The 27,857-nt window shown below is 43.2% G+C and overlaps 1 protein-coding gene across 2 annotated transcripts in view; it reads right to left on the bottom strand.

The window, feature by feature from the left end:
- Nucleotides 1-3,005: 3,005 nt before the first annotated feature.
- The window catches only part of LOC142664351 (prolactin-releasing peptide receptor-like), a 69,482-nt gene continuing 44,630 nt past the window's right edge, over nt 3,006-27,857 (bottom strand). For both annotated transcript variants that reach the window (XM_075843407.1, XM_075843408.1), the window contains exon 2: nt 3,006-4,296. In XM_075843407.1, the coding sequence (XP_075699522.1) occupies nt 3,172-4,296 (1,125 nt within the window). In that variant the 3' untranslated portion in view covers nt 3,006-3,171. The remainder of the gene's footprint in view (nt 4,297-27,857) is intronic.

The raw sequence follows: 27,857 nt of genomic DNA, 5'->3' as shown, positions 1-27,857 counted from the left end.
ATGTACTGAGCTTGGTTGTGGTACTGTATATATGTACTGAGGTTTGTTCTGGTTCTGTATATATGTAATGAGCTGGGTTCTGGTGCTGTATATATGTAATGAGCTGTGTTCTGGTGCTGTATATATGTACAGAGCTTGGTACTGGAGCTGTATATATGTACAGAGCTTGGTACTGGAGCTGTATTTATGTACTGAGCTTGGTTCTGATGCTGTATTTATGTACCGAGCTTTGTTCTGGTGCTGTATGTATGTAATGAGCTTGGTTCTGGTGTTGTGTATAGAACTATATAGCTTGTAAAATGTACAAATGTTTTTATGCTCGACTTACATAAAAAAAAAATGTGGAAAAGAAATGAAGTCATTGATTGATAGAGAAAACAAACATGGCGAGGGGGAAGGAGATGTCGGGAAAGAGGTTGGGGGGGGGCACCAAACTGAATCTTTGCCCCAGGTGCAGGAGAACCTAGCTTAGTAAGTGACTTCTTTTTACATAAAAATATGAATGCAAAGTAATTTTTAAATATGTTTGGTCCCCGGATAACCCCCTTAACTTCAGCAACCAGTGCCAGGCTTCTGCCTCTATATAAATCACTAGTCAGACCAAACATGGAATATTATGTACAATTTTGGTCATCTGTGTATAAGAAGGACGTGGCTGAACTAGAATGGGTTGCAATGATTGGCGACCAAGGTAATTAAGGGAATGGGCGGATAGCAGTACCAAAAAAAGTTATCAAATGTGGGGCTATTCAGTTTAGAAAAAACATGGCTTAGGGGCGATCTAATTACAATGTACAAATATATAACTGGACAGTGCAGAGATCTTTCTAATAATCTTTTTACACATAGGCCTGTAACAAGGACAAGGGGGCATCCTCTCCGTCTAGAGGAAAAAACATTTCACCATCATCACAGACGGGATTCTTTACTGTGAGAGCAGTGAGACTATGGAACTCTCTGCCACAGGATGTTGTGATGGTTGATTTTTCGAACAAGTTCAAGAAGGGCCTTGATGCCTTTCTTGAAAAATATAATATTACAAGTTATGGGTACTAGGACGTAGATGGAGATAGGACGTTGATCCAGGGATTTATTCTGATTGCCATATTTGGCGTCAGGGAGGAATTTTTCCCCTAATTATGCAATTGGCATCAACCACATGGGCGTTTAGCCTTCCTCTGGATTAACACAATAGTATTATAGGTTGGACTTGATGGACCTGTCTCTTTTTTCAACCTTATCAGCTATGTAACTATGGTCATTGTAGAACGTGGCTTAGGCAGTGATATGTCAATCATGTTCATTGATGCTATTAAAGGGGTTCCCACAGTAATTTATAACAAGCTACAAAGTGTGGATATATTTTCAGGTATCCGCTCCTGTTTAGCCACTCTCGGTGAGCACATGTTTTTACACTCTGTAACCTATTTTAGATAAGAGTGGAACCCATTTAACAGGGGCAGGGTTCAAAAAGAGAGTACCTCTATGGAGGCCTTTTTACGGCTCAATACAAATCAGAGCCGTAATAAGGCATGAGCCATAAGAGTAAGGGTATGTTCACACGGCAGCCTCCGTTACGGCTGAAATTACGGAGCTGTTTTCAGGAGAAAACAGCTCCGGAATTTCAGACGTAATGGCATGTGCAGGCGCTTTTCGCTGCATCCATTACGGACGTAATTGGAGCTGTTTTTCCATGGAGTCAATGGAAAACGGCTCCAATTACGTCTCACGAAGTGACAGGCATTTCTTTGACGCGGGCGTCTTTTTTGACGCGCCGTCTTTTGACAGCGGTGCGTAAAAAAAATGACCGTCGGCACACAACATCGTAAAGCCCATTCAAATGAATGGACAGATGTTTGCCGACGCTTTGGAGCCGTATTTTCGGACGTAATTCGAGGCTAAAACGCCCGAATTACATCCGTAAATAGGGTGTGTGAACCCAGCCTTACAATTCATACATTTTAGTTCAGTATTATTAGGGGGTGATCAGGAATGAATTTGCATTATTATTGTGATCTTCGGCTTTGAAATATAATAAAGCCATGGTTTAAGACTTTAAAACATTAAAATTAGGCATAGAGGTTAGTAGAGCTGTTTACACTATAGCTATTTTATGTTTCACTTCTTGCGCTTTATAATCACTGAACTGTAAAAAGTAATAACTATATTGGCGGGGGCTTGTGAGTCCTTAGTGTTGACCGTGGTCTCAGTTATTCATTTGTAGTATTCTCAAATAAAGCACATTCAAAATAAATACAAACATGATGATTTAAATATTAAGACTTTATTATACTTTTCTGAAAGGGGTTGGTTATCACATAAAGATAGCCTCTTACTATATGCTCTATAGCGTCTCCCACTCAGGACCCCCTTGTAAAGACACAACAGCGAGAGAGTCACTCAGTCTGGCAGACCCAGTCCATCCACGTATTACAGGGTTAGCCATTCATTTGATCACCAGGCCGGCTTCAATGCAAAAAGAGGTTGTCGTGATGAGACGACCCTTTTAAAAGCAATGGTATTTTATAAGAAAGTGTTATCCATCTAGTAGGCACTGTTTTTAATATTCAATTGTTAGGTATTCGCCTAATACTCCTCAATATTTAGTCTTCCATCTTCTTAATCGTTTTTGTCAAATTTGTAAAAACATCTTTATAAACAAAATAATATAAAAATACTACATGAAGAATTCCAATACAGTATAGCATTTAAAGGTTTGATATAAATACAAAACAGAACAAAAGTACTTTATAGAATATCAATCTCTTCTTAAACATAAACATTAATAAGCACAGAAAGTATTGAAAGATGTAAAAATAATGATATAAGGAATTGCAACATTTTTTAAAAATTACAATATTACAAATATAACTGGCTACAATATTAATCCACAAATACTATAACTATATGTATATTATTAATATATATAGGGTATACCAAATTAATTCTTAGTCAATGGATTTTTTTATCATAGTATCCCTGAGTAAAATCCATTGGTTAAAAAATACACATCTTGATATAATAATGATCCTATAAACCAATAATTATGTACAATGGATTTATGTGGATAGAAACTGAAAGAACACAAAAGAATATGTAAGAACTCAGTTCACTATACAGTGGACACTAAACGGCAAAAGCAGGGATTGATTAAAAGACAAAGCTAAACCACTAGTTGAAAGAGAATCTCCCCTGAAGTGTCATCTTCTCGGACAGGACCATGGGGACATCAGCCAGTGTAGTACAAGTATTTAATCTTGAGTTCTTACTTGATATTGTGCGGGCTCTCTTTTTATGGTGGTAGAAGTAATTTCTAAGGTGAAAGCGAAATTTGTCATGCAAAGATGCATAAATGAAAGGGTTGTAGCATGCAGAGCTCATTGCAATAAGATGACAGGTAACCTGAATTACATTAATATAATTCTTATCCAAAATAGTAAACTCTTCATCGATATCCCGGATGAGGTTGACTACCTGAAGAGGCAGCCAACATATGGCAAAAGCCATAACTGAAATAATGAGCATACGGAAAGTTTTTTGTCTCTTTTTAGACCACTTATCTTGATTGTGGGTTGCTGCCCCTGGAACATTCCTCTTCCTAAGGTGGTAGGCAATGGCGCAGTATGAAACCGCAACGGCAGAAAGAGGGAGCATGTAAGACAAAAGTAGCATACTACATGAATAGAGAAGTCTTTGTTTTTCTTGGTGTTTCCAGAACTCCTCACAAATTATCATGTTATAGCCAACGTTCTTGAGATCCAGGTAATGAGTGTGCATGGATGTTGGTAAAGAGACTCCAATGGAGACCATCCAGATAACTGCCACAATGTATATACATGATTTACAGCCTATTCTCCTTCGGATAGGATAGACAACTACCACATATCGGTCTACTGCAATGGCAGTCATTGATAGCACCGCAACAAAAACAGTTGCAGCTTGCATTAAAGTGACAAAGTGGCACATGAATTCTCCAAACAGCCATCCCCGGACTTCAAAAGCATAGGAGGCTGTCAACGGCACACAAAAAATACACATGACCAGGTCTGCTGCTGCCAGGTTCCCGATGAGGAAATTGGTAGTGTTGTGTAGCTTCTTGGTAAAGGCAATGAGAAGAATTAGAACACTGTTTCCTAAGCAAGCCACGGTCACCAACAACGCATACAAAGGAATGAACAGAGGCTTCATATCAAACAGGAGATCCAGACCTGTGAACGACTGCGATGTATTTATGGTAGACTCATTAGCTAACTGGGTGGATATCATTTTCAAGCTTGTGTAGGACTTGCTGCATTTCTGAAAAGAAAAAAAAGAAGATTATTAGAATTATTCGAGTTCATATAAATGTAAATATCAACAGTGAGGTCAATGAATTCATTCCATAGAGGGACATTTTTCAATTAAAAAAAAATCACATTTATATGATTTCATTTTTGTCTAAAATGTTCTGTCTTTTTGGGGCAGTTTACTCATTTCTTACTACAAGAAATAGCAAAAACAAGGCCAAAATGCTGAGAGTACCATCTATATACAGCTTTTTTTTCCCAAAATGAGACCCTGGCCACTGGGAATGTTTGACCAGAGAGAATACAGCATAGGGACCAATGGCTCAAATATAAGGCTTGTATATTATCACTGTAATCATAGGGGGGTCCTACTACTCTGCAAAATATTCTATTAAAGGGAATGTATCAGAAAATTAGATATTATTTAAATCAGGTTTTTATCTTAACTATATTGGGGGGAATTTATCAACCTTTCTACATCAGTTTTTACAAAAGGGTCCAAAAGTCAACCTCGCCACTTTTGTGAATATGGGCGTGCCTTCTCAAAGGGGGCAAAGCAACACAGCCTGACAAATTGATTGTAATTTAGGTCAGAAAACTGGCGTAAATTATAGCGGAGCTAGGAGCTGACGTAGATTTCACTCTGTGGTGCTTAGCAAGGTAGATTCCCATACCGGGCCTGGTGCCTTGCCCCCATTGATGAAGAGAAGTGGTGAGTATATAGATGGCGCATGGCTTCAGTCATTGTGCCACAATTGTGTTGCACGGCCAGTCGAAACATGCAACACATTTAAGAGAAGTTTGCCTCTTAATAAATGTGTTGCATCGTACTCCAGTGAATTATTTATTAAGACCCGTATGAAACCCCAGTCTTAATAAATTTCCCCCATTGGGACAGATTACTACGGCTGTCTAATATTCATACAGCATAAACTTCAACCAGGCAGTGGGAAGATGCGCCAAATTTATCAAAGTGGCACATGCTCTATGATAACTTTGGCACATCTTGATTGACATTTTAGGCACTTCCTCTTACTTATGCCACCTCTTGGGTTTTGTATTTTACACTAATATTTGGGTTGGTTGTAGTTGGCTTAGCTTGTGCCAGTGTTTTTGCACCAAATTTTTGCATAATTTTTGTGCACGTCGGCACATTTTCAGCAAAACCCCTTTCCACTAGACCCTGCCCATTTTATCAAGTGCAGCGCAAAAGCATCTAGAATGTGGTTCACAGCATGTGTGCCAGAAATTTAGCTCCATTAGAGCAAGGATTCTATTGTATTTTGAATAGTAAATCGGTCCCATTTTGTTAACATTTTTGGTGTTTTTAATTTTATTACGTGAATATCCATATAAAAAAAAATATCTTGAACTATTGCAGTTTTTACACAGGCAACTAGAGCAATCACAATAAGCTGACACTTCCTATTTTCTGCTTGTAATGGCTGTGGTCGCTGACTGCGGCATCTTCCACTTACCGGCAGCTGTGACCGCAAACCTCTCAAGACTTGCCAGCGTCTCCTCCTGCCACTGCTCTTAAAGGATGAGTAATGAGCACGCGCACTAGGAAATCCTTCCCAACTTATCCCAGCACACCTGGAACTTTAAAAGGAACCTCCTTCCTTGCCTGAACAATGTTGTGTCTTCCCTATGTTTGTCTTGCAAATGGTTCCTTAGCTGTATCCTGTATCCCATATCCTGAATACCATATCCCATATCCAGGATCTGTGTCCGGTTCTAGTGCCAAATCGAGTGTCCGAGACGACTTCACCATCTGTGTCCGGTGCCCGTGCCAAGTCGAGTGTCCGAGACGACTTCACCATCTGTGTCCGGTACAGGTGCCAAGTCCAGTGTCTGAGACAACTGCATTACTCCTGTCTGGTGTCCTAGCCAAGTTCCATTGTTGACATTTTGTTCCATTATTGCCTGCTTCCCCTGATTGTCTGGCATATACCCACCTCTAACTTTCCAGGTACTTCATCGTCACTGACTCCCACAGACTCTGTTGATCAGCAGTCGCTCCGTTATGGCAAAGTGGCCCAGTGGGTCCACATACCTGCCAGTCGTTACACTGCAGCTCATATGTCAGCTAAGGTGATCAAAGTTTAGTTCAGCCGCGGAAGGTCCGGGTGTTACTGCCACGTGAAAGTGGACTAACTGTACCGAAGTAACTGCATACACACATTATGATTGCGAAGTCCATCAATAACTCCTTTATCTGCTGGTATGATACCAATATTGTGTTTGATACCCCCTGTTTAGCATTTACATTTTTGTTACGTTATTGGTGTCTCTCTCACCTTTTTCTTTTCAGGTGGACGTACAGTATGCAAATGACAGCTGTGTTTATTATAATTCTATTTGCAGCAGGTCAACATAGGATCTTAGTGTATAAGTTTTGTATACTGGGTATATAAGTTTTCTATTATTCATACTGTGTTTCTGAATCGACCCTTATCCACGCTATACTAGGGGCTTTTGTGGCTTTGCATACAGTGGTGGATTATCATATGGGCAGTTTTGGCAGCCACACCCAGGGCCCAAGGGTCCCAGGGGGCCCATGGCCACCCGAACCGCACATAATTAAAAAAAAATCACTGACAGAACTATGCAGCGTGCTAGCGCTGCTGATGGCCACTGCTGATGGGGAGGAGGTGCAGGGAGAGCAATCGCAGGGGTGGGCTGGGACAAAATAGGGCCGCTGCTGATGGGGAGGAGGGACAGCAATTGCAGGGGCGGGATAGGGCTAGCAGACGTGTGGCACAATAGGCACGTCTGCTAGTGGTAGAACACACTTCTCTGACGCTGCATTCACTGCCATAGAGGAATATGAGAGGAGGGCAGTGGTCATGTGGTGAGGTTATTGGGGGACTCACCTCCTGCTCCAGTCAACATTAAACTTATTGGCCAACGCTAGGGGGGATTCATTATACAGCAAAGGGGTTTCCATTTAACTCACTGTAGAGGGTTCTATGGGGGGATAATAATTTATCCCCTTAGAGTACTCAGCAATCAGTTGGACACTCAACACCCCCCTGCTGTAAAATAAATATTGCGGGCTCTATGGGGAGGGGGGATTGTCCCCCCTTCCTAGAATCCTCTGCAGTCACTTAGATGGTTAGACCCCACTTTCAGTATAATCCCCCCTTCCCATAGAGCCCTCAGTAGCTACTATCTTGCAAGGGGAGGTGTCCGACTGACCGCTGGGGGCTCTATAGGGGGGTCTGAGTGACTAACTGATGAGGGGTCTATGGGAGGGATATGGGAGGGATATCCCCCCCACACAGAGACATCAGGGTCAGACACTCAGACCCCCCCTATAGAGCCGACAGCAATAAGCAAGACAATTTGACCTCCCCTTGCAATATAATCCCCCCCCATACAGCCCTCGGTAGTTATTTTACTACAAGGGGTGGGGTGTCTGACTACTTAAAGGGTTTTTACCATGAGGGACATTTATGACATATCCACAGGATATGCCAGATAGATGCAGGTCCCACCTCTGGGACCCACACCTATCTCTAGAATGGGGCCCCCTATACCCCATTCTACAGCTCTGTGTTCCCGCTGCCTCCCAGCCTCTTCCTGTCTATATAGTCGGGAGTTACGAAAACAGCATAGCTCGCTGAGCTACACTGTTTTCATAAGTCCCATAGAACTGAATGATAGTTACTGAAACAGCATATCTCGAATGCTACGCTGCTTCAGTAACTGCCATTCACTACTATGACTGTGATGGAAATAGCGTAGCTCAGTGAGCTAGACTGTTTTCGTAACTCCCGACCATATAGTCAGGAAGTGAGCGAGAGGCAGCGGGAGCAAAAAGAGGCAGAATGGAGTTTAGGGGGCCTCGTTCTAGAGAAAGGTGCGGGTCCCAGAGGTGGGACCTGCATCTATCTGACATTTATAACATATCCTGTGGATATGTCATAAATGTCCCTCATGGGAAAACCCCCTTAAAGTGTAACTATACTTCTAAAAAAACTTCTGGCATGTCATAGTGAAATGTCAGAAGTTTGCGTGTTAGGGGGAAGGATGGGGGCCCAAGTACTGTCAACAGCCCAGTGCCCATGGTACACTTAATCTGCCACTGTTTGCAGATACTTAGTATTTGTGGTGAGTTACCATGTTACTTACATTTGGAGTTGGGAATGATTTCTGTCCTATCCTAATTAAAATATTGACTAGTCAAGCTGTAATATTGATCACTATGACAAGAGGAGGATTCTCTGACCGTAGTAAGGGAAGTGGAGCAATTCCTAAAATTACAACCTGCAGAGATCTAGATGTGATAAGAGAAAAGTCGGCTGAAAAATTGGACCTTGCCCCACAATGTCCCCTGTATAAACAGAAAATAAGGAAGGATAGAATGGAGGGGGAAGAGGAGAGTGTAAATCGGGAGAAGGGATCCTTACCTGGAGAGCAAACAATTGAGATGTCATTAGCACAATTTATTGAGGCATTGAATGGTTCTAAGGCTGTATTGACCGAGCTGACCAGTAAAGTTGTGGGCACTCACAGAAGAAGTATCCCTAGTAAGGTAGGACTTGAAAAAGATAAGAGAATGCATAAATGAAGTTGAAGGGAGGGCCAGCGATACTGAGGATAGGCTAAGGAAACATGATGATAAATTGGCAACACTGGTTCAGTCAAAAAAGGACCTCCAGACTAGTTTAGAATTTATGGAGGAAAGGCCTAGACAAAAGTACGCCCCACATAGAGCCCCCTGTAAACAGTGTCCCCATACATAGTGCCCCCTATGGAGGCTACTGCAGATAGTGCCCCCCATAGAGCCTCCTGTAGATACTCCCCCCCCCATAAAGGCCCCTGTAGATAGTGCCCCTCATATAGCTAGCTCCCTGTAGATAGAGCCCCCCTGTAGATAGAGCCTTCTGTACATAGAGTCACAGTCAGTCCACGCTGTTAACTGAAAATAAAAACGTTACATATTTTGGTAATTATAGTGCAAAAGTATAAATGACTAAAATTAAATCCCACATGGCTTACACCTTCTGTAAAAAGGGCAATACATGGCAAAAAAAGGGCATTTAAAAAAATACAAATCTGAGGGTACATCTGCAGCCTTTTTAAATTATAAAGAGCGTAATAAAATCTGTAAAAATTTAATAAAATTATCAAAAATACAAAATGAAAGGCAGGTGGCCAAGGATAGTAAAACAAATCCCCAAAAATTCTTCAAGTATATAAATGCTAAAAAGCCAAGGTCTGAACATGTAGGACCACTAGATAGTGGTAATGGGGAGTTGGTCACAGGGGTTCAAGAGAAGGCAGAGTTACTAAATGGGTTCTTTAGCTCTATATATACAACAGAAGAAAGAGCAGCTGATGTAGCTGGTGCCAGTGTTGTTAATATATCAGTTGATATACTGAATTGGATGAATGTAGATATGGTGCAAGCTAAATAAAATAAAAGAAATGTGCACAAGGCCCCCGGGACCAGATGGGTTACACCCTAGAATTCTTAAAGAGCTTAGTTGAGTTATTTCTGTCCCTCTTTTCATAATATTCAGAGAATCTCTAGTGACTGGAATAGTGCCAAGGGACTGGCGCAGGGCAAATGTGGTGCCTATTTTCAAAAAGGGCTCTAGGTCTTCCCTCGGTAATTATAGACCAGTAAGCTTAACATCCATCGTGGGGAAAATGTTTGAGGGGCTATTGAAGGACTATATAAAGGATTATGTGACAAAAAAATAGTATTATAAGTGACAGCCAGCACGGTTTTAGTAAGAACAGAAGTTGTCAAACTAACCTGATCTGTTTTTATGAAGAGGTGAGCAGAAGCCTAGACACAGGGGCCGCTGTGGATACAGTGTTTTTGGACTTTGCAAAGGCATTTGACACTGTCCCTCATAGACGTCTAATGGGTAAATTAAGGACTATAGGTTTAGAAAATATAGTTTGTAATTGGATTGAGAATTGGCTCAAGGACCGTATCCAGAGAGTTGTGGTAAATGATTCCTACTCTGAATGGTCCCCGGTTATAAGTGGTGTACCCCAGGGTTCAGTGCTGGGACCACTATTATTCAACTTATTTATTAATGATATAGAGGATGGGATTAATAGCACTATTTCTATTTTTGCAGATGACACCAAGCTATGTAATATAGTTCAGTTTATGGAAGATGTTCGTGAATTGCAAGCGGATTTAAACAAATTAAGTGTTTGGGCATCCAGTTGGCAAATGAAGTTTAATGTAGATAAATATAAAGTTATGCATCTGGGTACCTGCATGCATCCTATGTCCTAGGGTGAGCTACACTGGGGGATTCACTTTTTGAGAAGGATCTGGGTGTACTTGTAAATCATAAACGAAATAACAGCATGCAGTGTCAATCAGCTGCTTCAAAGGCCAGCAGGATATTGTCGTGTATTAAAAGAGGCATGGACTCGTGGGACAGGGATGTAATATTACCACTTTACAAAGCATTAGTGAGGCCTCATCTAGAATATGCAGTTCAGTTCTGGGCTCCAGTTCATAGAAAGGATGCCCTGGAGTTGGAAAAAATACAAAGAAGAGCAACAAAGCTAATAAGGGGCATTGAGAATCTAAGTTATGAGGAAAGACTAAAAGAATTAAACCTATTTAGCCTTGAAAAAAGACGACTAAGGGGGGACATGATTAATTAATATAAATATATTAATGTCACATATAAGAAATATAGTGAAATCCTGTTCCATGTAAAACCCCCTCAAAAAACAAGGGGGCACTCCCTCCGTCTGGAGAAAAAATGGTTCAACCTGCAGAGGCGACAAGGCTTCTTTACTGTGAGAACTGTGAATCTATGGAATAGTCACCGCAGGAGCTGGTCACAGCAGAGACACTAGATGGCTTTAAAAAAGGGTTAGATAATTTCCTAGAACAAAAAAGTATTAGCTCCTATGTGTAGAAATGTTTCCCTTCCCTTTTCCCGTCCCATGGTTGATGGACATGTGTCTTTTTTCAGCCGCACTAACTATGTAACTATGTAACATATTCACTTGCTCCCATTTCCACGCCGTCCTCTATCAGGCCTGGTCTCTTCTGACCAAGTCTGCTGGAGCTGAACGGCGCAAGCGGCGTGATGACATCAATGTGAAAAATTGCTGCTAAAGTTCTAAGCCTTATAAGAAAAATAAAACAATGTTAAAAAACGTAGACATATTGGAAATGTTAATTAGTAACTATTTTGTGTGATAGAACTATCTGTCTTATAAGCAGATACATTAAAATTTAGATTTTCCACAAATAAACAATGACCAAATGTTACCTTTAACATAAAGTACAATGTGTCATGAGAAAACAGTCTCAGAATCATTTGGATTAATTAAAGAATTTCAAAGTTATTAACACATAAAGTGACACATGTCAGATCTGAAAAATGGGGTCTGAGCCTTAAGGCCCAAACTAGGCTGCGTCATTTAGGGGTTAAAGATGTTTTTGAGTGACACGAATAGATGTCCCAAATACAAAATAGACTGTGGGACCTTAATGTCCTTATTGTGGAACTGCTCCAAGTTGAGAAGATATTGACAATGCTGGGAGTTTTTTCTCCAAATATAGAATTTGGAGCAATTACTTGTTTGTTTTGGGCCATATTGGACTCAAAATTAAAAATGCCACTAAAATAGCAGTAAGAATACTATTTTTTATATATATATATATATATATATATATATATATATATATATATACATACATATATATATTTTTATATATATATATATATATATATGTGTGTGTGTGTGTCGCAAGAAAAGTCTTGCTACAATACAGGAAAGTAGATCAGGAACCTAGTATAGATAATTGGAGAAAAGGAATGGACGGGACGGTACATCTGGTCAGGCAGTCCTATATTGGTAGCAGCTCTGCAATATGATTTAAATAGATCTGGAGTGGCTGGACACTATAAATAAGTCCTGAGGGCAGATATATTATTGAGAGTTAGTTTTTTTTTTGTTTATTTTCTTGTGCCTCCTCCTCTCCCCGTACCCATTTTCGGGTGATATGTGGTTAAGAGTTGATTTGGATGATATGTGATAAACATTTTTTTTTTTTAAACAGCATAATTAGTATATCCTATTGTAATGAATCGGGGTAAGTGAGCCCTAATCTACCCGCAACTCAGTCCCTGCATACTTCCACGGCCCATCCTAAGTGACGGCGTACAACTGGGCGACGGTCCCTACGCTCAGTAAGTGCAAGACAGACAACACAAGACAAGGGCACACAGAAGCAAGGGGGGGTAGGGGCAGTTGCCCACGGAGACACCGTGAGCATTAGGCAGTGGTGAACGAGCCGAATCAAACCAGGGGAGTACGTAGTAGCAAAATCAGAGCAGGAGAATAGTCAGGCAAGTCAGGGTCAAGTAAGTAACAGCGGTCAATCGGGTGAAAATCAAGAATCACAGAGCCAGGAACCAGACAATCACAGGCAAGGAGCATGCTGCAAGTGATAAATAAATAGACCAAGGGCGGGAGCTAGAACTGTCAGGCCAGGCTGTGATAGGTTCTCCCTCTCCTCAGCCTGCAAGCCTGAGTGGTAACAGATCGCGTCACTCTAGCAGACCTTGGAAATGATGAGGGCTGATTAAACCCGGGCGTCGACACAGAACCTGTGTCTGGCAAACCCTTTACATCTATATTTCCAATATCTACTGTATGTTTAATTCTCTTCTTGCAGCTCCCTATTAATGTGGGCTGTGGTGCTTTAGGTTGACTAGTAACTAATTGCTTTCTTGTTAGGTGTCTACCATTTCCCTACATTAATGCGGCCATAAGTGATCAGAGTAAGTTCTATTTGCTATACACTCTCTGGGAACATAAAACATCAAAGGTTGGAACAAGAAGTTATTCAGCTACAGGATACAAGTGCATACCTTCCGACTTTCAAGAATCACAAAGAGGGACTTTTATTTTAAGCCACGCCTCTAATCCCACCCAATCCGCACCCATACACACCAGTTCCAGCCCACATAGTATCATGCTCCAATAGTGCCTTCCACACAGTATAATACCAAATAGCTGCCCCATACAGTATAATGCCCCCATAGCTGCCACCATACAGTATACTGCCCCATAGATGCACCCATATAGTATAAAGCCAACAAAGATGCCCCAATACAGTATAATGCCCACACAGATGCCCCCATACAGTATAATGCCAACACAGATTCTCCCATGCAGTATAATGCCCATACAAATTCCCCCATGCAGTATAATACCCAAACAAATTCCCCCATAGAGCTTAATGCCCCATAGCTGCCCCATGCCACATAATGCCCCATAGCTGCCCAATAAAGTATAATGCCCCCCTACAGTATAATGCACACACAGATGCCCCCATACAGTATAATGCACCATAGCTGCCCCATACAGTATATGCCCCATATCTGCCCCCATACAGTTTAATGACGCCAAAGCTGCCCCCACACAGCATAATGCCCTAATAGCAGCCCCCATATAGTATAATGCCCCCTTAGCTGCCCCTAGTGCCAGTGCCCATGTAGATAGCACCACAGTGTCCCCTGTAGATAGTGCCCCTATATAGTGCCACAGTGTCCATGTAGATAGTGCCAAAACCCCCTTGAAGATAGCACCACCCCCCTGTAGATAGCACCATTGAGACTCCATCTAAGTGCGGAATGCACAGCCAGAGCATAGGCCAGGGATTCCTCTCCTAGAGGGAAGCCCTGATATCATTGTCCATATATGACAGTGACGTCAGTGGCTACTCCTTGAGCGGAAGCCCTATTGCCGACTCTGGCAGGGGATTCCACTCCAGAAGGAGCCCCTGACGTCAATGTCCATATATGGACAGTGACCTCAGGGGTTTCCTCTAGGAGCGGAAGCCCCAGCCAGATCATCGGCAACAGGGATTCCACTCAAGGAGTAACCATTGACGTCACTGTCCATATATGGACAGTGACGTCAAGGGCTTCCCTGAGCGCAGCACTTAAAGTAGCGCTGTACCCGGGGAGTCCCCGGGGAGTCCTCGGCGAGCGGAGGAGCTCCCTCTGCTCCTCCGCCCTGAACTAATTCTGAACCAGGGTGCTAATGGTTCCCTGCTTCAGAATTGTGTTCAACTGTATCTGCGTCCTGAGGCCGCCTGGGACAGCAGGACGCCGCCCAGAATCCGGGACTTTTCCATTTAATCCGGGATGGTTGGAAGGTGTGCAAGTGCAATAAAATGTATAACTATTATGTGCTTTCTGTGAACTGAGAGGAAGACATAGAGCAGAACATCTGTTGTAAACCGAGATAAGTATGATGAATATAAAACAGAATCTTGTTACTGTATATTAATAAGATGTTAATACTGTAAATACTGTAAAAATATCGGTGCAGTATTCAGGGGAATAATATATACATATTAAGTGCGAAAATGGAATCATATCCTAATAGAGCCCTCAATATTAATGATGATTATATCCACATCCATGCAGAGATAATTTAATTAGGTCTATGTTTATGTAATTCTATGATTCATAGGAAATTTTAATTCCTAGGCTTAAAAACAGGGTATATTTTTATATTCCTTAAATGTTAACAATTACAGTAATAATTGAGTAGGATTTATTTTTACACTCATCAGTACAAAACGGTTCCCTAGAGACAACATCCGAGGACGATGAAACACTGAGAGCTGTTTTGTTTAGAATCTCATGAATATATGAGTGTGTGATTATGATCTCACATATGGGACAAGGCCTGTAGGAAAGTCAAGTGGTAAGATCATTTCTTTCCATTATAAAGTAGCAATGACAAGGTCCTGGTTCCCCTTTACTACTACCTCATTCATTTTAATATCTTTACATGAAGTTTGCTCTTGAACAATTTTCAAATGATCATACAAGTGTAAAAAAATTGATCAACCAGCGCTAACATTTCACACAAACAAACCAGTCATCATAAGCGTAAATTAATAATCTATGTATTGTTAGTATTTCTAAGGTCACGTTCAGACCGCTGTACAGTCCTGGCCAAAAGCTTTGAGACTAAAGCAGCAAACTTTGTGAAAACCAAAATTTGTGCCAGTTTTTAAAGTGCCAATTTGCATTAACTCTAGATTGTTATGAAGAGTGATCAGATGAATTGTAATTAATTGCAAAGTCATTCCTTGCCATGAAAATTAACTTGATCACAAAAAAAACAACATTTTTCACTGCATTTCAGCCCTGCCACAAAATAACCTGCTAACATCATTTCAGTGAACTTCTCGCTAGCTCAGGAGAAATTGATAATGAGGACAAGGAGCTGATATCACTCTGATTGAATTATAAGAGCAGAATGGTTGCTTTTAAAGGGGGATTGTGCTTGAAATCAGTCTTCTTCTGTTAACCATGGTTACCTCCAAGGAAACACGTGAAGTCATCATTGCTTTGCATTAAAAGGGCTTTACAGGCAAGGACATTGCTGCTTGTAAGATTGCCCCTAAATCAACCATTTATCGGATCATCAAGAACTTCAAGGAGAGAGGTTCAATTGCTGTGAATAAGGCTTCAGGGTTCCCAAGAAAGTCCAGCAAGTGCCACGACCATCTGCTTGAGAGGATTCAGCTACAGGATCGGTTCAACGCCAGTGCAGAGCTTGCTCAGAAATGGCAGCAGGCAGGTGTCAATGCATCTGCACGCACAGGGAGGCGAAGGCTTTTGGAGGCTGGCCTGGTGTTAAGAAGGGCAGCAAAGAAGCCTCTTCTCCCGATGAAAAACATCAAGGACAGACTGTCATTCTGCAGGAAGTACAGGGATTGTAGAAGATGTTGTGATACTAGGTGGTGACATGAATGTAACATTTAACCCTGATGTAGACTCCTCTTCTCGTAGATCTGCTCTGTCAAATATTGCCTTGAGAACACTCAAGTCTAAATTAGCATCATCAGACCTAGCTGACATCTGGGGAGAAATGCACCCCACTACCTAGAATTTTTCTTATTATTCTATATCCCATAAATCGTATCAATGACTGGACTATATATTTGTACCACAACACCTTCTGCAATACTGTGTAAAAACCAGTATAAGTAATTACTTACTATCAGACCACGCTCCGGTCTTTTTGGATATCACTACTACTGGCCTCCCGAGACAAATGCTTAACTGGCGTCTAAACGAAATGTTACTACGCAATGACAAAGGGAGAAAACATATAACTGATAAGATCTCTGAATATCTGTTATCAGGGGACATTTGATAGCAATGGGAGCCCATGTTAAAAAACAAAGACAATCACTTATAATTGAGCTACAAGACAAAATCCAGTCCCTAGAATTGAAACATAAAAAAGACCTAACCCCAGAACTTTTGGAGCAACTAGAACATGCTAGAACTGAATTAAAAAACCTCTTAAATGTTCAGTCAGCCAAGCTTTATTTGTCAGCCCAATACAAATATTATGCACACGGAGATAAAGAGTCTAAATTTATGATGTCCCAACTCAAAAGACGGAAGTCCCAAACCTTTATGTTAAATCTACTTCTGCTGAGATAGTGCGTACTATGGCTCAAATAGCTGCTCAATTCAGCAAGTACTATACCCATTTATATAACCTTAGAAGAGCAGCTACTCCCCAGGAAAAAAAACCCACTAGAACTGAAGAGAATGATGGTTGGTTTGGTTATCTTAAATTCCCCAAATTGAAGGAGGACCAAGCCTCTCAAATTATTTCTCTGTTTACATACAAAGAGTTAGAACATGCTTTAAAAAGGACCCCCCTACATAAAAGCCCAGCCCCAGATGGTTTCCTGGCTTTCTATAACTCCTTTAAGGAGGCGCTCTTACCAAGATTCTTAAATGTATGTAACCAAGCATTCCCGAAACCAATGCTTGCTGACCAAATAACAGTTATCCACAAAGAAGGGAAGGATCAAAATCTATGCTCTAGCTATAGACCGATCTCGTTGTCAAACAATGATCTGAAATTGTATGCTAAATTACTTGCACATAGACTCAAACCGTTGCTTCCCTCTCTAATACACCCTGAGCAGCCCGGGTTTGTACCGGGTAGAGAAGGAAAACAAAGTAGGTTTCATCTTCTTCATCTAATCCAAAATGCTAGAGTTCATTCTCTACCTTTAGTTCTTCTTGGTACATACGCTAAGAAGGCTTTCGATAGAATTGATTGGCTATTTATGTCTAGAGCTAGGGAGAGATTTGGTATCACCCCGAGTTTGTGAGAGCAATTATGGTCATGTACAATGCTCCAACAGTGAGAGTTCTTGTAAATGGCACATTGTCCCGTCATTTCCTGTTGTAAATGGTACTCGACAAGGCTGCCCACTTTCACCATGACTCTTCATCATCACGGTGGAGACCCTATTCCAGAATATTAGACCAGAAAAAAACATTGAAGATATTAAAACTGACACTGCTCATCATTAACTTGCGGCTTTTGCTGATGATCTCCTAATATTTATCACTAACTCATCCATAGGTTTTCCTTTCATAAATAATATCCTAGACCGTTTTAGCTCTTTATCAAATTTTGAAACAAACCTTTCAAAATCTCACGTGCTAAATGTCAGCCTAGACCCACAAATCCCGTTATCATTGGCATCTGCCACTCCTTATCACTGGTCCTCGGAATCGATTCCATTTTTAGGCATGAGCATCACACCAGACCTCTTTTTACTATACAACGGTAACTTTAAAAAAAAATTGGCCTTATGGGATCTACCCTTTACCTTGTGGTTTGGTCATAAATCCTTAGTTAAGACTGTAATGCTCCCCAAAAGCCTATACTATTTTCGGACTCTTCCGATCTTACTATTTTTAATAATACTATGTTTGTGTACATGCGACGGTTTAGGGCTTTAAGGCAGGGCTTAATAGGTGCACAAAGATGTCGGACCTAGGGGCCTTCATTAGGCCCCCAGGCAGCCATAGCAATCATCGCCTCCCTGCGATGAGCTGTTATAGGGGGTCGCCCCCTCTTTCTAACGATTTAAATGCTGCAGTCGCTATTGACCGCAGCATTTATCGAGTTAAACGAGTGGGATCGCGCTCGAGCACGATGCCGCTCGTTACTCTGAAGTGTAGGCTGTAACAAACAGCCGACACCAGCATCGTATGGAACGGGTTCACTCCGTGAGCCCGCTCCATACTTCCACTACCCGACTTTGGTGTATAGATACGTCAAATGTTGGGATGGGGTTAATGACCAAGTGGCCATTTTTTTACTTTTTTCCAAGTGGGCGTTGTAAAGAGAAGTGTATGACTCTGATCAATCAGTGTCATACACTTCTCTTCATCCATGCCCAGCTTGTTTCACTGCGCAGCATGATCTCACGAGATCACACTGTGATGGGACTTCCTCCCACAGTAACTTCACTGGAGCGATGGAAGAGTAAACAGACATCGCCTCCAGCCGTGCTAGGATGTTTATCCGAATCTGCAGTGAGATGTCTGTTCAGTTTTCCATGGCTCCGATGAAGAACCTGTGAGAGGAAGTCCCGTCACAGCGTGATCTCGCGAGATCACGCTGTGCAGTCAAACAAGCTGGCCATGAATGGAGAGAAGTGAATGACACTGATTGGTCAGATTCATACACTTCCCTTTACAACGCCCACTTGGTAAAAAGTTAAAAAAACGCCCAGTTGGTCATTAAGAACTAATTAGCATAAATCTAAAATTGTTCATAACGTGCTCAAAAATTATCATTTTTTAAAATAAAAAAACACAGTTGTTATCTACATTACGGCACCTTTCAGATTAGGTAGGAGATAGGGCACTTATAAACTGGTGACAGAGCCTCTTTAATCCCTAGATAGAATATATGAAGGGACTTCTTTTTTTTATATATATATATATACACCGCATTCCAAATTATTATGCAAATGTTATTTTTCGCTGATTTTCCTAAATAGTCGATGCAAATGACAGTCAGTATAATCTTCAAGCCATCAACCGTTGGAGTATAATGCAAATTTTATTGAACAAATCTCCTAATGATAACAGATTTTTTTTTAGAAGTAAAAAACTCAAAATTCACTGCTTCAAATTATTATGCACAACAGAGATCAAAACATTTTAAAGGTTGTAAAGAGAACTAAAATGCTAATTTGTTGAATTTGCAGCATCAGGAGGTCATATTTACAGAAATAAAAAGCTTTTTCAATCAAAAAAAACTTAACAGGCCAAGTTACAGGTTAACATAGGACCCCCTTCTCTGATATCACCTTCACAATTCTTGCATCCATTGAATTTGTGAGTATTTGAACAGTTTCTGCTTGAATATCTTTGCAGGATGTTAGAATAACCTCCCAGAGCTTCTGTTTTGATGTGAACTGCCTCCCACCCTCATAGATATTTTGCTTGAGGGTGCTCCAAAGGTTCTCAATAGGGTTGAGGTCAGGGGAACATGGGGGCCACACCATCAGTTTCTCTCCTTTTATGCCCATAGCAGCCAATGACACAGAGGTATTCTTTGCAGCATGAGATGGTGCATTGTCATGCATGAAGATAATTTTGCTACGGAAGGCACGGTTCTTCTTTTTGTACTACGGAAGAAAGTGGTCAGTCATAAACTCTACGTACTTTGCAGAGGTCATTTTCAAACGTCAGGGACCCTAAAGGGGCCTACCAGCTCTCTCCCTATGATTCCAGCCCAAAACATGACTCCGCCACCTCCTTGCTGACGTCTCAGCCTTGTTGGGACATGGTGGCCATTCACCAATCATCCACTACTCCATCCATCTGGACTATCCAGGGTTGCACGGCACTCATCAGTAAACAACACGGCTTGAAAATTAGTCTTCATGTATTTCTAAGCCCACTGCAACCATTTCTGCTTGTGAGCATTGTTTAGGGGTGGCCGAATAATAGCTTTATGTACACTTGCAAACCTCTAGAGGATCCTACACCTTGAGGTTTGCGGGACTCCAGAGGCACAAGCGGCTTCAAATACCTGTTTGCTGCTTTGCAATGGCATTTTAGCAGCTGCTCTCCTAATCCTATTAATTTGTCTGGCAGAAACCTTCCACATTATGCATTTATCTGATCGAACCTGTCTGTGCTCTGAATCAGCCACAAATCTTTTCACCGTACGATGACCATGCTTAACTTTTCTTGAAATATCCAATGTTTTCATACCTAGTGCAATACCTTGGACAATTTCATGCTTTTCGGCAGCAGAGAGATCCTTTTTCTTTCCCATATTGCTTGAAACCTGTTGCCTGTGTAAAGGATCTGCCAGGCACAACTTCTGTGGATACGCCCATAGGTAATCAGTCTGCACCTGAGTCTATGTCTCTGAGACTGACTCCATCTTCCACCACTCAGGAATGTCAGGCTTAGGAGTGGGAGAGCCTATCGCAGCCTGGCCAGACGGAGCTAGCTCCCGCCCTCTGTCTATTTATACCTGCCTTTCCTGTTCCTCCTTTGCTTGTGATTCTTCTCGTGTAGTTTCCTGGCCCAGCTACAGCTTCTACTATTTGATCCTGCTCCATACTGACCCTGGCTTACTGACTACTCTCCTGCTCTGCGTTTGGTACCTCGTACACTCCTGGTTTGACTCGGCTCGTTTACCTCTCTTGTTGCTCACGGTGTTGCCGTGGGCAACTGCCCCATTTCCCTTAGCTTTGTGTACCTTTGTCTGTTTGTCTCGTGCACTTACTGAGCGTAGGGACCGCCGCCCAGTTGTACCCCGTCGCCTAGGGCCGGTCGTTGCAAGTAGGCAGGGACAGAGTGGCGGGTAGATTAGGGCTCACTTGTCCGTTTCCCTACCCCCATCATTACATAATCACAAGCCCATATACCTAGTCTACCCTGGTCCCTGACATTACTATGGACCCCCTTGAGACCCTGGCCCAGCAAATGCAGGGTCTCTCCCTACAGGTCCAGGCCCTGGCTCAGAGGGTCAACCAGCCTGATGCTACCATGGTAGTGCCCCTCACCTCACCTCTTGAACCCCACCTCAAGTTGCCTGACCGGTTCTCAGGGGACCGGAGGACTTTTCTCTCCTTTCGGGAGAGTTGTAGGCTTTACTTTCGCTTAAAGCCTCACTCCTCAGGTTCTGAGAGCCAGCGGGTGGGTATAATTATGTCCCGGCTCCAGGAAGGGCCCCAAGAGTGGGCCTTCTCCTTGGCTCCTGACGCCCCTGAACTTTCCTCCGTTGATCGTTTCTTTTCTGCTCTCGGACTCATTTATGACGAGACTGACAGGACTGCCTTTGCCGAGAGTCAGCTGGTGACCTTATGTCAGGGTAAGAGACCTGTTGAGGAGTATTGTTCTGACTTTAGGAAGTGGTGCGTAGCTTCTCGGTGGAATGACCCTGCCTTAAGGTGCCAGTTTAGGTTGGGTCTGTCGAACGCCCTGAAAGACCTGCTAGTTAGCTATCCCTCTTCTGACTCCCTAGACCAGGTTATGGCTTTAGCGGTACGACTTGACCGACGTCTCAGGGAACGACAACTTGAAAGTTTTTGTGTTTTCCCCTCTGACTCCCCAATGATGCCTCCCGAGGTCCCGTTGCTTCGCTCTTCCACGGAAGACTCGGAGGTACCTATGCAACTCGGGGCCTCCGTGTCCCCCCGACAACGTAGAGAGTTCTGCAGGAAGAATGGTCTCTGCTTCTATTGTGGGGATGACAAGCATCAAGTGAACACCTGTCCTAGGCGTAAGAATAAGCAGCCGGAAAACTTCCGCGCCTAAGTGATCATCGGGGAGGTCACTTGGGCGCACAGGTACTTCCCGTAAATATGAAACGTAATAAAATCTTGCTTCCCTTTCAGGTCTCTTTTGGAGGTAGGTCTGCTACCGGCAGTGCCTTCGTGGATTCAGGGTCTTCTGCTAATATCAGGTCTGTGGAATTTGCTACGTCTCTAGCTATGCCTTTGATTGATTTGCCTAAACCTGTCCCGGAAGTGGGTATCGACTCCACTCCTCTTGCTAATGGTTATTTTACACAGCATACCCCTGTTTTTGAACTCCTTGTTGGCTCCATGCATTTGGAGCCGTGCTCTGTACTGTTGATGTAGGGACTATCGTCCGATTTGGTTTTAGGCCTTCCCTGTTTGCAGTTGCATAATCCCACGTTTGACTGGAATACTGGGGAGGGGAGCTTACCAAATGGGCTAATGAATGCTTGACGTCATGTTTTTCTGTTAATTCTATTTCTCCCCCTGAGGAGGTGAACACGCTACCTGAGTTTGTTCAGGACTTCGCTGATGTTTTCTCTAGGGAGGCCTCCGAAGTGTTACCTCCTCATAGAGAATACGATTGCGCTATCGAATTGGTACCAGGAGCTAAGCTCCCTAAGGGTAGGATATTTAATCTTTCTTGTCCCGGACGTGAAGCCATGAGAGAGTATATCCAGGAATGCCTGGCCAAGGGTTACATTCCCCCCTCTACTTCTCCGGTAGGTGCTTGCTTCTTCTTCGTAGGGAAGAAGGATGGTGGTCTTAGGCCATGCATTGACTACCGTAACTTGAATAAGGTCACTGTAAGAAACCAGTATCCCCTTCCTTTGATTCCTGATCTCTTTAATCAGGTTCAGGGGGCCCAATGGTTCTCTAAGTTTGATCTACGGGGGGCGTATAACCTTATCCGCATCAAAGAGAGGGATGAGTGGAAGACTGCGTTTAACACACCCGAAGGTCATTTCAAATACCTCGTCATGCCCTTTGGGTTGTGTAATGCTCCTGCGGTCTTCCAGAATTTCATAAATGAGATTTTAAGAGATTACCTGGGGGTATTTCTTGTAGTGTACCTTGATGACATACTGGTGTTTTCCAAGGACTTGTCCTCCCACATTGAGCATGTCAGGAAGGTGCTCCAGGTCCTTCGGGAAAACAAACTGTTTGCGAAAACCGAAAAATGTGTGTTTGGGGTACAGGAGATACCATTTTTGGGTCAAATCCTCACTCCTCATGAATTCCGCATGGACCCCGCCAAGGTCCAGGCTGTGGCGGAATGGGTCCAACCTGCCTCCCTGAAGGCGTTACAGTGTTTCTTGGGGTCCGCTAATTATTACAGGAGATTTATTGCTAACTTCTCGGTCATCGCTAAGCCTCTTACGGACCTCACTCGCAAAGGTGCTGATCTCCTCCACTGGCCCCCTGAGGCTGTCCAGGCTTTTGAGGTCCTTAAGAAGTGCTTTATCTCGGCCCCGGTGCTGGTTCAGCCCAACCAAATGGAGCCATTTATCATGGAAGTTGACGCATCCGAGGTGGGAGTGGGGGCTGTCTTGTCCCAGGGTACCAGGTCCCTCACCCATCTCCGTCCCTGTGCCTACTTCTCCAGGAAGTTTTCGCCCACTGAGAGTAACTATGATATTGGCAACCGCGATCTCTTAGCCATTAAATGGGCATTTGAAGAGTGGCGCCACTTCCTGGAGGGGGCTAGGCACCAGGTAACGGTCCTTACCGACCACAAGAATCTGGTTTTCCTAGAATCTGCCTGGAGGCTAAACCCGAGACAAGCTCGATGGGCGCTATTTTTTACCAGATTCAACTTTTTGGTTACCTATAGGACTGGGTCTAAAAATATTAAGGCTGATGCACTGTCGCGTAGCTTCATGGGCAGCCCTCCTTCGGAGGAAGATCCTGCTTGTATTTTGCCTCCTGGTATAATCATTTCTTCTATTGATTCTGATTTAGTCTCTGAAATTGCGGCTGATCAAGGTTCAGCTCCCGGGAACCTTCCTGAGGACAAGCTGTTTGTTCCCCTGCAATTCCGCGTAAGGGTACTTAGGGAAAATCATGACTCCGCACTATCTGGTCATCCAGGCGTCCTGGGTACCAAACACCTCAGTGCCAGAAACTATTGGTGGCCTGGGTTGCCTAAAGACGTTAAGGCCTACGTCGCCGCTTCTGAGGTTTGTGCTAGGCCCAAGACTCCTAGGTCCCGACAAGCGGGCTTACTACGTTCTTTGCCCATTCCCCAGAGACCTTGGACCCATATCTCCATGGATTTTATCACCGATTTGCCTCCATCTCAAGGCAAGTCGGTGGTGTGGGTTGTAGTAGACCGCTTCAGTAAGATGTGCCACTTTGTGCCCCTCAAGAAACTACCCAATGCCAAGACGTTAGCTACCTTGTTTGTCAAACACATCCTGCGTCTCCATGGGGTCCCTGTCAATATAGTTTCGGACAGAGGGGTACAATTTGTTTCGTTGTTTTGGAGAGCCTTCTGTAAAAAGTTGGAGATTGATCTGTCCTTCTCCTCTGCCTTCCATCCTGAAACTAATGGCCAAACTGAGAGGACTAATCAATCTTTAGAACAATATTTAAGGTGTTTTATCTCTGACTGTCAATATGATTGGGTCTCATTCATTCCCCTCGCCGAATTTTCCCTTAATAACAGGGTCAGTAACTCGTCAGGGGTCTCCCCCTTTTTCTGTAATTTTGGGTTTAATCCACGGTTCTCCTCCGTTTCACCTGGTAGTTCCAACAATCCCGAGGTAGAGGTCGTTCATCGGGAACTGTGCACAGTCTGGGCCCAGGTTCAGAAGTACCTAGAGGCGTCCCAGAGCGTACAAAAAACTCAGGCTGATAGAAGACGTTCTGCTAACCCCTTGTTTATGGTCGGGGATCTGGTGTGGTTATCGTCTAGGAACTTGCGCCTTAAGGTCCCGTCCAAGAAGTTTGCTCCCCGGTTTATTGGGCCGTATAAGGTCATTGAAGTCCTCAATCCTGTCTCCTTCCGACTGGAGTTGCCCCCATCTTTTCGAATACACGACGTGTTTCATGCCTCCCTCCTTAAACGCTGCTCCCCGTCCTTGGCTCCCTCGAGGAAACCTCCTGTTCCCATTCTCACCCCTGAGGGGGTGGAATTCGAGGTGGCCAAGATTGTGGACAGCAAGATGGTCCAAGGCTCCCTCCAGTACCTGGTTCATTGGAGAGGATACGGGCCTGAGGAGAGGACTTGGGTACCCGCCCGGGATGTTCCCGCTGGGGTATTGGTCAGGAAGTTCCACCTTCGTTTCCCCAATAAACCAGGTCCACTTAGAAAGGGTCCGGTGGCCCCTCATAAAAGGGGGGGTACTGTAAAGGATCTGCCAGGCACAACTTATGTGGATACGCCCATAGGTAATCAGTCTGCACCTGAGTCTATGTCTCTGAGACCAACTCCATCTTCCACCACTCAGGATGGCAGGCTTAGGAGTGGGAGAGCCTATCGCAGCCTGGCCAGACGGAGCTAGCTCCCGCCCTCTGTCTATTTATACCTGCCTTTCCTGTTCCTCCTTTGCTTGTGATTCTTCTCGTGTGGTTTTCTGGCCCAGCTACAGCTTCTACTATTTGATCCTGCTCCATACTGACCCAGGCTTACTGACTACTCTCCTACTCTGCGTTTGGTACCTCGTACACTCCTGGTTTGACTCGGCTTGTTTACCTCTATTGTTGCTCACGGTGTTGCCGTGGGCAACTGCCCCATTTCCCTTAGCTTTGTGTACCCTTGTCTGTTTGTCTTGTGCACTTACTGAGCATAGGGACCGCCACCCAGTTGTACCCCGTCGCCTAGGGCGGGTCGTTGCAAGTAGGCAGGGACAGAGTGGCGAGTAGATTAGGGCTCACTTGTCCGTTTCCCTACCCCCATCATTACAGCCTGCTTAATAATGTGGAACGTCCTTCTTAAGTCGTTTTCCTTTGATTGGGCACACCTGGCAAACTACTTATAACACGTGTCTGAGATTGATTACAATGATCCAAAGAGCCCTAAGACACAATACCATCCATGAGTTTAATTGAAAAACTAATAATTAAATGTTTATGACACTTAAATCCAATGTGCATAATAATTTGGAACACGGTGTATATATAAAAATTTAGAAATAAAAATGTTATTTGATTGGAGAGATTAAGGGGGAGCATACGGGATTACGAGGAATTCACTTTATAAAAATATACTGCCCCAAAAGATGCCAAGTGCTCTAAATTTTTTGGAAAAGAAGAAACAGGATTGGAAATTTACATCATCGGCATATAGGCCTATTTTGTTGATGTATGAGCCTAAACAAATACCTTAAATTGAACTATTTTCTCTTACAAAGGAGGTGAAAAGTTTCAATATAAGAGTGCATCTAGTGGAGATGGCAGATGGTAGGTAATTTGAGCCTTTTGAGCAATATGGAGGAGATCAATAATATGCCTGGTACCATCAACTGTTTAACAGTTTGTTACAAAACCGACCTGATCAGAACTAATATACCAAGAATGTTGTCCAGTGTGTATGCCAAAATATTTGCATAGAGCTTGGTCTAAACTTTCTAGGATGAGTGGTTTGCCAGGTTTGAGTATTGCAGCTAACATCTCATGTGGGGAAATACCTGACTTTAAAGCTGCAGAGAAATGTTTGGAAAATGTAATAATTTTTATTTGAGAGGCCGTCTGGACCAGGGGAGTTATTCAGTTTAAGTGATTTAATTGCTTTTAGTGCATCATTAACTCAGAAGTAGGATGGGGATGTTTAACTCCTTCCCGCTGCAACCATTTTTAGATTTTCATTTTCGTTTTTTCCTCCCTGCCTTCCAAGAGCCATATCTTTTGTATTTTTCCGTAAATACAATAATTAGTGAATGGCAGTTACAGTAGCAGCGTTGCATGCTACGCTGTTTCCGTAACAACTATTCAGTTCTATGGGAGTTACGGAAACAGCGTAGCTCAGCGAGTTTCCGTAACTTGACCATGTAACCAGGAGGTGGCCGGGAGACAGCGGAGACAGCGGAGACGGGTAAGATAGTACCGGGGTTTAGGGAGCCCCGTTCTAAAGATAGGTGCGGGTCCCAGAGGTTTGACCCGCATCTATTTGACATTTATGACATATCCTGTGGATATGTCATAAATGTCCTTCATGGGAAGAACATTTAACTAGTTAAACAGCCAGGAACAGCGCCATCACTGTTCCTGGCTGTTAGAGCAGCGTGACAGCTGTAAAACACAGCTGACATCTGCAGTGTATGGAGCAGGCTCAGCGCGTGAGCCCGCTCTGCTCCAAACATCATCCGCTCTCCGCTCCATGATGTGCCAGCGCATCACGTGTCGGGAAGGGGTTAAGTAAGAAACGGTCAGGGAGCCCTGCGCTGCCGGGTCCCTTGACTACCGACTATCAGACGCAGGGACATTTTAGCAAGATTTATTCTTGCTAAAAACTGCGTCTTAAAGTCCGAAAAATACGGTACATAGTATACAGATATCAGTACGAGAGGGTTACTCTATTGATGTACAGTAAATAGTATACATATACCATTATTGGATGGTTACTTTATTCATGTACACAGCATCTAGATTTCAGTCGCAGGTCGACACCAGCCGCCACGTCATTTCTTCTGCTTGGTGGGTGACGTGTCAACCAATCAAGATCTGTGGTGTCAACATGGCAGGGGATGCCACAGCTCTCCACTGCTTGTGATGTGTGTCTTGAGAATTTGGGCCCGTCGTGGCATGTGACATTATTCTACCTGCACCGTAAAGGGGAACCGCTACAGTTTTTCAGTGCTTGGCTATTAGCCCTGGTGGTTAGTTTCCTGGTATTTTTCCTATTGTTTCCTGTGATTCACTGAGTTTGACCAAGAATTCGTTTTACTTCCTGATTAAGGGTCTTGACATGCCTGCCTGTTACTGACCCGGAACAGTTTGACTGC

This window comes from Rhinoderma darwinii, chromosome 12 (assembly GCF_050947455.1).
Source record: "Rhinoderma darwinii isolate aRhiDar2 chromosome 12, aRhiDar2.hap1, whole genome shotgun sequence".
NCBI lineage: Eukaryota > Metazoa > Chordata > Amphibia > Anura > Rhinodermatidae > Rhinoderma > Rhinoderma darwinii.
This window is presented reverse-complemented; position numbering and strand designations above follow the sequence as displayed.